The sequence below is a fragment of the Pinus tabuliformis genome, chromosome 9 (genome assembly GCF_031772625.1).
Source record: "Pinus tabuliformis cultivar Carrire ecotype Pingquan chromosome 9, CPIR1, whole genome shotgun sequence".
NCBI lineage: Eukaryota > Viridiplantae > Streptophyta > Pinopsida > Pinales > Pinaceae > Pinus > Pinus tabuliformis.
In genome coordinates, this window is record NC_142307.1 from 250,151,123 (window position 1) to 250,165,674 (window position 14,552).

General features: G+C 37.6%; 1 protein-coding gene across 1 annotated transcript; it reads left to right on the forward strand.

Annotated features, from left to right (window-relative positions):
* Window positions 1–2,779: 2,779 nt before the first annotated feature.
* On the forward strand, window positions 2,780–14,086 carry LOC149148130 (UDP-glycosyltransferase 85A1-like). Its single transcript, XM_089442077.1, has 2 exons — window positions 2,780–3,232; window positions 13,538–14,086. The coding sequence occupies exons 1-2, from the start codon at window positions 2,780–2,782 to the stop codon at window positions 14,084–14,086; spliced, it is 1,002 nt and encodes a 333-aa protein (XP_089298203.1).
* The last annotated feature ends 466 nt before the right edge of the window (window positions 14,087–14,552 follow it).

Sequence of the window (14,552 nt, forward strand, 5' to 3'; positions counted from 1 at the left end):
TTCCTGGTTGCCATAATTTTGCTTTCCATTTTTCTTGCTAACCTAAATGCCTTCTCTAATGAATCAGGTTCCCAAAGGCGAACATCATGTTGGATATTATCCTTTAAAGTCCCTATGAACACATCAATCCTATGCTCATCTGAAATATTTTTTACCCTTATGTTCAATTTTTGGAACTCCTCAATGTGCTCCATTATTGAACCCTTTTGTTTGAGACTTATCAATTGCCTAAAAAAAGTGTTTCTTTTTGTATCCCCATAATGTGTTGTTAATTTTTCCGTAAAAAATTCTCAAGTGATAATTTGTTTACAAGAGAAAAGCCATTGATACCATACAAACTGATTTGGTTCCAAATATAAAGTTGCAATACGCACCTTTTGTGTGTTTTGCACATTATTGAGATCGAAAAATTGCTCCATCTGTAATATCCATGTTGCGGGATCCTGGCCATCAAACTTCCTCATATCGATTTTTGGAACAAGGAAAATTTTAAGGATGGAAAATTTTCTTGAAGTTTAAAACATTGGCGAATCTCACTAATCCCTAATATGCAAATTATAAATGTTTATTGATATATTTGTAAAATTAATCAAATTTATAATTATTTTATATATAGTCTCTATATAATGTTGGCGATTTTTAAGGTAAAATAATTTTATATTCTAAAATTTGGGCGAATCGTCTTTTATAAAATTGGAAATTGGCGAATCTTTTTTGTGGAAAAATCATGGAAAATTAGCCCACTGGGCGAACATTAGCCCCTAAAATTTTCCCTGTTTTGGAATATGGTGGGTCTTCGGTCTAACATTAAAGTCTATGAAATCATGATTAACATTTCTTTTGTTCTCATCAAGAGTTTCTTTTAGTACCATTTCACCATTAGTAAGCATTTCTTGTAGAAACTTTGTCAAATCTGTCTTCAAATCTTCAATGCCTATCTTCAAATCGTCCATGCTAGCTTCCACGTCATTCATCTTAGCTTCTACACCTTTCTTTAAACAATCCATCTTAGCTTCTACGCCTTTCTTTAAACCATCCATCTTGGCTTCTACATCTTTCTTTAAACCATCCATCTTAGATTCTGTTACTTTTTGTGCAAGTGACACTTGTTGCACTTGGTCTCATAATTTTGATATATCATGTTGCATTTCTTCCTCTTCTTCATGAGACATGCTAGAGATTTCAGGTTGCTTACTAGGTATTTGCATTTTCTTTCCTCGGGGCATCAATTACTGATAATAATGCTTTACTATGCCCTTTGAATTCCTTCAACTAATTTTTCAAACCAAGCTTATGCAAAATTTTTAAAAAACTACACACCTTTTTTCACTTTGTAGGAGCTCGATATTGAATCTGACGTATCTCTGTAATTTCGGATCATCTGGTTCTAAAATTGCGACCTCGAGTAGCCCTTTATGTCCTCTTTCCAATGCCACCTGTCTGATCCAAATTGGATTCTCTAGGGAAGATTTATGCCAAATCTCCCACGGTGACCTCATTATAGACTAGTTCAGTAGAGCAAACTTGTAAGAATGCCAATCTCTGAAGCTAGGTCTCCTATAATTTTTGTGTGTGCCAATCCATGGCATGAAAAAAAGCCATTTCCCGAACCAGAAAGGAAGCCCACAATTTATGCCACATGCTTGTATCTTTGCCACCCAATTCAATCCCCTCACTGGCTAACTACTAAAGGAATTGCCCCACAAGTGGCAGAGGTAAATCCCATGCATAGTAGAAAAGCCAAAAATCAAAGTCTCTCATCTTAGAGTGCTTGAGTATAGAGTAATTTGCCATAGAGATGAAAAGTAGCAATAATTATTCCATGTGTGTTGTATGAGATGGGTTGACCAATCTAAAACCTTTTCTCTCTTCTAAAAATATCTAAACATTATTATTATAATAAACAATTTATTTATATTTTATATATAAATAATTCAAATTAATTATTATAATAAAATAAATGTATAAATAAATGTGAGTTTCTAACCCCACATAGGGAAGTGTTCTTATCAAAGAAACGTGCAAAATGCAGATAAGTGTTCTTAGTGAAGAAACGTGCACAATGCGGATAGTCTTTAATATTGCATAGAAGAGAAATTAACCTGTAGCAGACATCATACGCAATTACATCTTCATATATTTTCGTTCCACATAATCTTATGCAATGACATTCATCTATGCTCTTCCGAACAAACACTTAAAAAAATTTATGCGTAGAGAAACACAACTCTCAAACTCCATCGATAAACGAAAAGCATAGCGTGTTCCTCTACGAGCTTGTCACTTAAACTCTACCAATAAATGAAAGGCATAGCGTGTCATTCTAAAACCCTTGCCACTGGGGAAAAAGTAGTAGACAGCATTGTCTTTCTTCTTTTCTCATCGTAACACCCCCCGACAGCCCGAACTCTCTTTAGTCGACACTACTGAGCTCGGTAGTCGGCATGGTTAACTTAACAAGTGAAGGATTGTGGAGACGTAATGCCGCTTGACCTCAAGAGTCAACGTCATGAATGTATCATATCATTGGATAGATTCATGACATTGACTCTTGAGGTCCAGGAGCATTACGTCTCCTCGCAGGTAATCATTCAATTGGAGACAAATAACAAGTTGTAGTCAAGGACGGAAACGTAAGCCTACCAAATCAACTAAATTAGCATGCTTTGTGCAATGCCCATGATTTTTTAACCAAACATAATCACCACGATAATTGTATTCAATCCCTTGGAGAAGCTGTATGAAACTCCTTAGTGGATTAACGGAAGAGAAACTAATAATGTCGAGCAATAATGACATGAATATGGGGAAACTTGCTCCCCATGCAGTAATTGTGCCACTTCCTGCACAGGGACATGTAAATGTTCTCATCAATTTGGCCCAGTTGCTGGCTATGAGGGATGTTTTTGTCACTTTCGTTAATACACAAACGCATGGTGAAGCTTCAAAAGACCCTACATCTCTTCTCTCCAGAAACGATCCTCCTGAGCTGGATCAGCAAGGACAAAGAATTCGATTTCTGTCTATTCCAGATGGTTTACCACCCGACCATGGTCGCACTTCCAACCCAGGCGAGTTACTTGTTGCCCTGCAAAAGTTAGGGCCGGCCTTGGAGGAGCTCCTTAGAAGCACTGAAGAGAAATCAGCAGCATGTCCACCCATCACGTTCATCGTCACAGACGCCTTCATGTCTTGTACGGAGCAAGTCGCAAGCAATATGAAAGTGCCCAGGGTTATCTTCTGGCCTCTATGTGCCGCCGCCTCCATTTCTCAATGCTACGCCAATTTCCTTCTTTCTTTTCTGAGGGACACATTCCAGTAAATGGTATGTTCTCCATTTCCAGTAATTACAAGAGAGTTCACATTTTCTGATTGTTGATCAAATCATATTTTATAAATTATCCTTTAATTTCTATTAATTGAAATTTCTGTATTAATAATATTATTAATACCATATTATGATTAGCAAAATGCAAAAAGGCTCGTTAGGCGCTGCCAAATCTTATATGCGAACATCAATCATCCTTCATGATCCAAATAAATTATTTAATTCGATAGCTTTATGTACGAATAAAACCTAGAACCAAGGTTAATACAAAACTTAGTAAACTGTCAAATTTATTATTTAGATGCCATGAAACCCATAGATAGACTTTATGTATCACATTATGACAAAACAATTAACTTTTTCGTCTTCAAGGTACGCAAAAAGTTCTATATGCCCGTTTTAAATTATGGATTGTTTTCAATGATTCAATCAATTGAGATACATAATTTGTCTGTGAGAGGTAGAATCAAGATTGAGTTTGTGTATCTAGATTTTGCATAATTTATTTGTTTATGTGAACATTTTTAAGAAGACTTTTTTTTTGGTATTTTATGTTTTATTTGTTGGAGTAAGATAAAAAATCTGTAATAAAATTATAATTTTTTTATTTTTTAAAATATATAAATAAATTTGGTATATTAGATTTTTATTAACATTTAAATTAGATAGATTTTATAATTTTAATAAATTTCATTTAAATTTTAATAAATTTATTTAATTTATAACCAGTTTTTTTTTTTAAATTTTATATATGAGTTCAAATATTTAACAAATGTTACTATTATATATACATAAGCATCTTTGCCTTTTCTACTAAAACATTAAATAAAACATTACCTTTTGAAACTACAACAATGGTATCACTTTCAATTTTGTCATTTATTTTAATTTGTGTTACTTGATTTTTGTTCATTTTTATCTTTTTTTTAACAACTAGTAATATATTTTCTTATGTCTTATTTTTGAACAATGAATAAAAGGAAATATTCGTATTCTTGATTTTGATCTTCCTCTTGATCTTGAATGCCCATATATATTGTATTCAGTTTCCCTTCCATCATAAGGTAAGGCTACAACTTCTCATCCCTCATTTTTGTCAAATGCTTTGCTTCACATCCCCTCATTCATTAAACTGCTACTAACGTAATCAAACTTTAGGGTCCTTGTAAGTGTTAAAGTTCTCATAGCTACTATAAAATTCAACCAACTTTCTGGCATAGAGAACATGAGTAGAATGGCTCTAGTTTCATCATACAATTTTGTTTTGACAAAGGAAAGTTTAGTGGTAACTATATTAAATTTATTTATATGATTTGTGATTAAATAACCCTACTTCATCTTGATTTTATACAACTTATTCACCAAGAAAATCCTTTTTGTTGTTACTTTTTTCTTATACAAATCATGTAACCTTTTCCATAGTCCTTGTCTTATCTTTCAAATAGCCACATTGAAGTAGACATTATTTCATAGGTACTACCATATTGTAGAAATGACCTTCCTATCAAACAAATTTTAAGTGTCAACGATCATTGATGAGATTTTTTTACCACTCCCTAAATTAGAAAATATTAATCCTCCAACATGAGCATATCCTTGGTCTATGATTTCCACAGGGAGAAATTGGTCTCATTCAAATTTTCCATATCACTCATTACAACAATCTCCATACTACTTAAGAGACATAGCTTACAACAATAACAGTAAAAACTTATGGCTTGGATATAGTTGTTAAAAATAAAAACAATAGAGGACGAAGTAAGCTTTAAATAATAGAGTACACAATAGAGGTTGCCATTAGTACAATTGATTTACCTCGAAAACCCGACAATTGGAAAATAAAAGGGAAAATGATTAGTATATTTATTTAATTTACAATTGAAAATACATACGCCCATTGTCCTCTTACTCCCAATGAATTTCACCATGGAGGATTCTTGGCTTGTAAATTGGATTTGTTACAATACCATGAATTATCAAGTTTGAACAATGGCGTTTCTTTTGACTTGTTTAGTAACATTCAAGAAGCTTGAAGAAATCAATATACATTTCATAATCTTGATCAATTTCAAAAAAATTAATATGCCAAAAACCCCAAACATGTGAATACAGTAGGTTTTTTTTGGATAAATTCACATATGAGTTCAGAAACTACCCTCCCGTTGGATTTCAAACATCTTCGTGTTTTGTGAACTGACACACATGTTATTAGAGCTCTCTTTTGAAAATAAAATAAAATTGGAAAGTAACATTGAGTTAACTACAAAAGAAACTATAAAAATTATTTTGAAGATTTTGACTAGTGTAGATCTAACATGAGTTTAAAGGGGTCAAATTTCTTTATGTGCAAATTTTTTTTGAGTGCAAAATACAATGTGTAATGTTTTTATTGTTACCAAACATTAAAATATTGAGATTCAAAAACCATAAAACTTATTTTTTCATGATACATATATAGTTTTTTTTAAACAATATATAATATATACATAGTTAACATTAAAATATTTTACATAACATGTACATCAAGACATTTTATAACATAAATTAAAATAGTTTTTAAATTATTAATATATTTTGTACAAATTTTGAATAATATGACACTTATTCACAGAGATTATCCCGATTATACACTATTGTGGAATACATGCATAATACATAAGCTCCTCTACGTTGATCATCAATTTAGCAGCATCAAAAACAATGAAACATCAATCGCATGCGCACATTAACACAGTATGTAACCCGGGGAAAGCATACAGCTAAAAGCCCCACACTGTCTGTATATTATAATGATTGAGAACATGTAACAATACATAGTACAATACTCATCACAAGTACTCAGTACTATCTCCACCTGTTACACACAAAACTAGCTCAGATCCGAACAAGTCACAGGTTCAAATCTTCTCCGCTGCTTTGCATGCCTCCACTGCACAATGCTGCAAGAAATCACTCGCACTGGAAATCACGTGAGCACAAGCTATATTGCTTGGTATTGGCCAAAACTACGTAATTCTCATTGGCATAACTCAATCCCATTGATTGTGCAAGATCTTATGCATAGCTATAGTCACAACTGATAGCAATCTCAACCTCTAACACCTGTCTCCACTGAACTGTACATGCACTGAGTTAACTGATGTATTCTTTAGTTTCTTTATGAGTTAATAATTAGTGAATCAATTAATAATTAATTCACACAACTCATCACTAGTGTATTTTCCAGTTAGACTAAATACAACTAGTTCAACGAAGTCAAACTAAACATAACTCCATCAACTCCACATCCAACTCCACCAAACTCAACTGCTTGAGTTCTAACTGAAGTCATGCATGCAATAGCTCAACTGACTCATAACAAAAGCATATTTCTTTTTGACAGCTGCATGTGCCACATCTGTAGCTCAAACTGAAGTGCTCCAAGAGGATAAGATAATGTTTATAGTCTAAATATTATTATGAGACAATAATATTCGGCTGTTTCTATTTTTAGCCTGACAGTCTAAAAATAGAAACCTGCCCATATGTCTAAAAATAGAAGTCCATCTATTTTTACCAACATTACCAATCATCCTTAAATAGCATCGTGCAACTCATAGACCATGATCCATATGTCTAAAAATAGACATAGTCTAAAAATAGACTTTACGCCATAATTTTCCTGCGGGCCCACCTAGTGAAGGCGACTCCTTTCCACTAAGCTCCATCATCTTGTTGCATTTTCAACACTCCCTCTCAACAAGATATGGATTATCTGCAAGCCCTATCCTGCCTCGGTGGTATTCGAATTTGCTCCTGGTGAGCGCTTTCGTTAAGATATCAACATCCTGATCCTCCATTGGAATGTATGAAAGTAACATGATTCTCCGCTGCACACAATCTGTGATATGATGGTACATGATGTAAATATGCTCGGATCTATCATGAAATACAGGATTAGTGGAGAGTTTAATGCAACTCTGGTTATCACAGTAAATCACAGTAGGCTCCAAGTGAGAACCGAACAACCCGACCAGGATCTTCCTCATCCATATAGCGTCACATGCAGCCAAACTTGCTGCCATATACTCGGCCTCTGCTAAAATGAGTGCCACGAATCTCTGCTTCCTGCTATACCATGAAACTATTGTCGACCCGATATTGAAGACCCCTCCAAATGTGATCTTTCTGTCTGTTGGGTTCCCTGCCCAATCTGCATTCGTGAAGCCACATAGCTTCACCTCATCCTCCTGTCTGTACCACAAACCATATCCCGATGTGCCTTTCAAATAACACAATACATGCTTACCTACCTTCCAGAAGAGCTTGGTTGGCTTAACCATAGCTTGTGAAAGTTGGTTAATAGCATAGCATATATCGGGTCGTGTATTGACCAGATACATAAGCGACCCGACCAACTGTCGATAAACAGTGGCATCCACTTCTTCTACTGAAGTGGCATCCTCCTTCCTCCAACCTCCAAGAATAGGAGTATCAACAGGCTTGCAGCCATGCATGTTGAACTTCTCCAGTATCTCCCGAGCATACTTACCCTGAGAAACAAACAGTCCACCACTGTGCTGCCAGATTTCCAATCCCAGGAAATAATGAAGGAGGCCCAAGTCCTTCATTTCAAACTCCTTAGCAAGATCATCCTTGCATGAAAGTATCAACAACTCATCTCCCGTTAAAATCAAATCATCTACATAAAGTACAATGATAAGAAACTTACCCTCCACCACAATCTGGTATAGGTTAGGATCCGCCTCACTCTTGGAGAATCCAAGTCCGGTGAAATAAATGTCTATCGGTGTGTACCAAGCACATGGTGCTTGTTTCAACCCATACATCGCTCTCTTGATCCTACACACATGTGACTCGCTGCTGAAGATCTCGAAACATTCGAGCTGCTCAATGTACATCTCCTCCTCAGTGACTCCGTTGAGGAACGCAGTCTTCACATCCATATGATGAATGTGCCACCCCATCTGTGCTGAGAGAGCAAGAATCGTCTGTATGGAAGAATACCTTGCGACAGGTGCAAAGGTCTCCTCATAATCGATCCCCTCTATTTGTGAGAAGCCTCGGGCAACAAATCTTGCCTTGTACTTCTCCACACTCCCGTCAGCTGCCTGCTTAACTTTGTAGATCCATCTCCAACCCACCACTGATTTCCCTTCCGGTCTTGGGACAATCTCCCATGCACTGTTTCTGACAATTGAATCATACTCTTCCACCATGGCATCTACCCATGCGAGATCCTCCATAGCTTCCTCGAAAGAGGATGGCTCAGTCACAACACATTTGCTCACAAGAGCCATGTATCCAGTGTATCGATCAGGTTACTGTCTCTGCCTCTGTTGGGTTGGAGGTGGTCCTACAACTTTCTCTGCATCTTGAGCCAGTCGCTCAGCTTCTGTCAAGCGCTTTCGCCGTCTGATGGTTGGCACTACATGAGTGGTCTCTTCCACTCCATGAACTTCGTCCTGTGGCTAATCCATGTCCTGAAGCTCATCCTTAGGAACTAATAGCTCCTCATCTACATGCAAGTGTGGCTCCCTCTCAAGCGCACACTTCATGGCTTTCTCCTCCTGAAATTTTATATCCCGTCGCACAACAGTCTTACCACTATCTGGCAAATACACACGATAGTTGTGGGGCATATTAGTGTACCCCACAAATATCCCAACCTCTGCGGTTGGCTCCAACTTCTTCCTAGCATCCTTCGTTACATGCATGTAAAAATTAGCACCAAAAATCCTCAAATGAGAAAGATCAGGCCTCTTACCAGAATAAGCCTCCTTGGGTGTACTCATGCCAAGTATCATGTGAGGACAACGGTTTTGCACATATACTGTAGTATTGCATGCTTTCGCCCACAAGTGAAGGGGTAGGCCCTGATCATGCAACATCGCCCCTGCAACACCCACGATCGTTATGTTCTTTCACTCAACAACCCCGTTCTACTGTGGGTTATGGGGATCTCTGAGCTCTCCCCGAATCCCTTCTGCACTGCAGAAATCCTTGAACTCGCCATAGATGTATTCACCACCATTGTCGCTCCTAAGAGCCTTCACCTTCTTCCCCGAATCCTTCTCGACCAGTGCTTTGAACTCACCGAACTTTGAGTATGTCTCGCTCTTCTTCTGCATGAAGAAGATCCAACACTTAAGAGAGAAATCATCAACAAAGATCACATAATACCTGTGTTTTGTTGTCGAAGCTACTGAGAAAGGTCCACACACATCTGTGTGAATTCTCTCAAGGATCGTCGTGGCGCGACTATACTTCTCGTGAAAGGTGGCTTTCACAAACTTTCCCAAAGTACACCCCTTGCACTGATCTGACTGTGCAAGAGTGCCTTTAGGAAGCCTAGTAGTGATCTGCTACAGTATCTTCAAGTCTCCATGGTGAAGGTGACCCAATCTCCTATGCCACAACTCGCCATCAACCCGTCTCACCAATCCTTCTACCTTGCATGCCATTGCTACACAACCATCTACATGCAACTGATAAAGGTTCCTCACTCGAACCCCTATCTTCTGGGTTTCTCCAGTTGTCTTACTACGCAGGAAAGCCTTTCCCTCACTAAAAACAACATCATATCCCTTGTCTTCTAACATCGCCACAGAGATAAGATTCTTCTTTAATCCTGGAACATGCATCACTTCCTTCAATACGAAGGGTTTACTAGACTCCCTCTCAAAGGAAATGGTACCGATACCAGTCGCACTGTATCTACCATCATCGCCCATCTCGATGTGCACTCCAAGATCTTTCTCCTCCAGATCAGAAAAAATCTCGATCTCCTGTCATGTGAAAAGACGCACCACTGTCCAAGAACCATACCGATCCCATCACACTTGATACCAAGAATGCGATCAATGAAAAATCAAGCTCAAACTGCGAGGCTAAGGCCTCTCACGCTGCATATCCAGCAGCTTGCTTGTTCTTCTTCTTCTGCGGACAATTTGTGGCATAGTGTCCGTGCTGGTGACAGTGAAAGCACTTCACCTTGGACATGTCCTGCTTCTTGCCTTTCGCACCAGAATGAGAAGCTTTCTTGTTCTTCCCCTTCTTTGCTTTGGCAGCCAAAGCGCAATTTTCTTCATCAGTTGCCTTTGATGAAGATTCGTCACTGGTATTTCCCCTGATTTCCTCTTGCACAACATCCAACCAAAGTCTCTCCCATCCTGGAAATTTCTCCTGACCATTGACAGAGTCCTGATAGGAATACCAACTCTTCAGAAGACCAAGAAGAGCCAAGCTCACCAAGTCCTCATCATCGACAGTCACCCCCACACTTCCCAGCTCATCCCCGCATTGGGTGAACTTCGTGAGATACTTGGGCATACAGTCGCCTTTCTCACATTTGATGTTTCTGAGTTTATCCTTGAGCGCCAGCTTCCTCTGATCGCTCTTGCTTTGGAATAGATCTGTCAACGCTTTCCACATTAAGTATGGAGAAGCCTTTCCATGCAGGCTGGATACAATGTGATCCTTCACACCCTCCAACAGAATTCTTCGACACTTTGTTGTCTCTTTTGCCAAACCTCAGCTTCAACAGCATCAGTGGGTTTTGGGACATCATTCTCTATGAACACCTTCAGCCCATTATCATCTAACACCGCCTCCATCCTGTCCTTCCATGAAATATAGTTTGAGCTGCCCTCAAGAGCATACTCCAATCGCAATCCGTCGAAAGACATTGCAACTTTGACACCAAGAAAACACTGCTGCAAATTGGAATTCCACCAGCTCAAAACTCAACTACTTTTGATCTAAAATTAGTGTGAACAAGGTATTCCTCGTATAGAGATTGACTGTATGGGCATTCACTAGATATCTCACCTTCCAAAATAAGGATGAATCCAGAGGCTACCTGGCCTGATTACAGACTCTGCCAGAAGAAATAAAATGCAATCACTTTCTGAATAATAGATCTGATGATCAATCCCGGTTTGATATCCTGTAGAACTTTTTCTACAAATCAACCAGCTCTGATACCATGTAGAAATTTTGAATAATATGACACTTATTCACAGAGATTATCCTGATTATACACTATTTCGGAATACGTGCATAATACATAAGATCCTCTACGTTGATCATCAATTTAGCAGCATCAAAAACAATGAAACATCAATCGCATGTGCACATTAACGCAATATGTAACCCGGGGAAAGCATACAGCTGAAAAACCCCACACTGTCTGTATGTTATAATGATTGAGAACATGTAACAATACATAGTACGATTCCTCACAAGTACTCAGTACTATCTCCACCTGTTACACACAAAACTAGCTCAGATCCGAACAAGTCACAGGTTCAAATCTCCTCCACTGCTTTGCCCGCCTCCACTGCACAATGCTGCAAGAAATCACTCGCATTGGAAATCACTTGAGCACAAGCTCTATTGCTTGGTATTGGCCACATCTGCGCAATTCTCATTGGCATAACTCAATCATATTGATTGTGCAAGATCTCATGCACAGCTATAGTCACAACTGATAGCAATCTCAACCTCTAACACCTGTCTCCACTGAACTGTACATGCACTAAGTTAACTGATGTATTCTTTAGTTTCTTTATGAGTTAATAATTACTGAATTAATTAATAATTAATTCACACAACTCATCACTAGTGTATTTTACAGTTAAACTAAATATAACTAGTTCAACCAAGTCAAACTGAACACAACTCCATCAACTCCACATCCAACTCCACCAAACTCAACTGCTTGAGTTCTAACTGAAGTCATGCATGCAATAGCTCAACTGACTCATACGAAAAGAGTATTTCCTTTTGACAGCTGCATGTGCCACATCTGTAGCTCAAACTGAAGTGCTCCAAGAGGATAAGATAATGTTTATAGTCTAAATATTATTATGAGACAATAATATTCAACTGTTTCTATTTTTGGCCTAACAGTCTAGAAATAGAAACCTACCCATATGTCTAAAAATAGAAGTCCATCTATTTTTACCAACATGACCAATCATCCATAAGTAGCATCCTGCAACTCATAGACCATGATCCATATGTCTAAAAATAGACTTTGCGCCATAATTTGCCTGCGGGCCCACTTAGTGAAGGCGACTCCTTTCCACTGAGCTCCATCATCTTGTTGCATTTTGAACATATTTTTAGATATTTCTCGTATTAAAATATTATATTGATAACCCTAATTGAATATTTTATTATATACAACATCAAAATATTTTCATTTAACAATTTTTTTATATATAAATATATATAAATTTGATATCTACATAAATTAGTTAACATAGATTTTCAAATAGTTTATTTAAATCCAATGTTAAAATATCTTTGAAAAGCTTTAAATTTAAACATTTTGTTCACACATTTTTTTACTTCTAATTACTTTAAAACACTCATGAACTCTACATTAACATACTTACACATACAGGCAGATTATAAAATGTACCTCTTAACTTAACAACATACGGCCACATTATATAAAATGAACCTCTTAACTTAACAACAAAATGTTATTTAAAATAAGCCTCTTAACTTAAGAAGCTATATTTCTAATGATAAACCAAATTGATGACTAAAACTCACAATTACATTTACGAGACCTAACTACACAATAAAAACTGTTGATCACTATCGATGCATCTAAATATAAAAGGTTTTGGTGAGTCTGGATGCAATCGAATGTGAAAGATGAAACATGCATTCATAGTTATAATTTTTTACACTATGCTTATAAATCCTCGTCTGTTTCATTCAAATATTTTCATTTGCTCTGCAAAGACAATAACTATAACTATGTTTGTACCTTCTTCAATCGTGGAGGCGAAGAATCTAGAAAATTTCATCACCTGTCTTCCCGGAAACATCCCACCACTGAAGTTGACCGACCTGTTATCCTTCTATCACTCCCAATATCCATCCGACATTCTTCTCAAAGCATTTCTCCATGCATCACAGAAGCAAAGTAAAGGTGACTACATACTAGTAAACACGCTTGAGGAGCTCGAAGGGAAGGACGCAGTAACAACACTATCTTTGAATGGTTCTCCTTCTCAGGCCGTAGGACCTCTTTTTCTTCCCAATTATTTAGAAGGGCGACCATCGGGATGCAGTCTGTGGGAGGAGGAGAAGGGTTGCCTCACCTGGCTGGATATGCAACGGCCGGGATCAGTGATATATATTTCATTTGGGAGCATTGCTGTAAAATCAAAGTAACAACTGGAGTAGCTGGCACTAGGGCTTGAGGGCAACGAACAACCTTTCTTGTGGGTTCTCCGGTTGGATATAGCAGACGGCCAGGCTGCGAGTTTACCCGAGGGCTTTGAAGAACGAACAAAGAAACGTGCAATGTTTGTGAGGTGGGCACCACAGGTGAAAGTACTTGCCCACGCTTCGGTGGGATTATTCCTCACACACTGTGGTTGGAACTCTATGTTAGAGAGCATGAGCATGGGAGTTCCCGTAGTGGGATTGCCGTATTTTGCCGATCAGTTTCTCAACTGCAGATTCGCTAAGGAGGTGTGGAAGATCGGCCTCTATTTTGAAGACGTGGATGTGGATGACGACAAGGTGGTGACGAAAGAAGAAGTGGAGGATGTTGTGAGGAGAATGATGAGAATAGCAGAAGGAAAGAAGATGAGAGACAACGTTCTCAAACTCAAGGAGTCAACAACAAAAGCAGTCCTTCATGGAGGATCTTCTTTTCTGAACCTAAACACTTTCGTTAATGACATGACTATGGTAAAGTGGGCCAAACCAAAACATGAAACCATTTGATTTGAATTCCAGAAGATGTCAAGAGAAAGATTGGCTTTCAAGCCTTTCAGGTTTTACTCATAAGTCGGTTTACCACATATGCAAAACCAGTATCATTCTTTAACAAGAAAATATTTTAGATATTGAAAATATTAAATATTGTCATCATGCTTACTCCATTTCATTGCTTCAATGGCTTCATTTGGTAGAGATTATGTGATCATGTGCTACCTAAAGTGTAATGGTTCATAATTGTCATCCTATTCCTTCAAATGTTTTAAAGTAATTGAAATCAAATGTACTACCTAGTCTGTAATGGTTCATAATTGTCATCCTATTCCATCAAATGTTTTAAAGTAATTGAAATCAGATTCTTGACCGCAATTTAAAATGACCACAGGTAATGTTCCCCTTTAAGTATCTTCCTTCACTGGACTCTACTCTGTTTCTAGATATTTTGATTGTGGCGGTTAAATGATCCGAGCAC

Coding starts and splice junctions, on each gene's coding strand:
- LOC149148130 (XM_089442077.1), top strand. CDS start 2,780: ATGTCGAGCAATAATGACATGAATATGGGGAAACTTGCTCCCCATGCA. Junction 3,233..13,537: donor GCAATATGAAAGTGCCCAGG/GTTATCTTCTGG, acceptor CAACTGGAGTAG/CTGGCACTAGGGCTTGAGGG.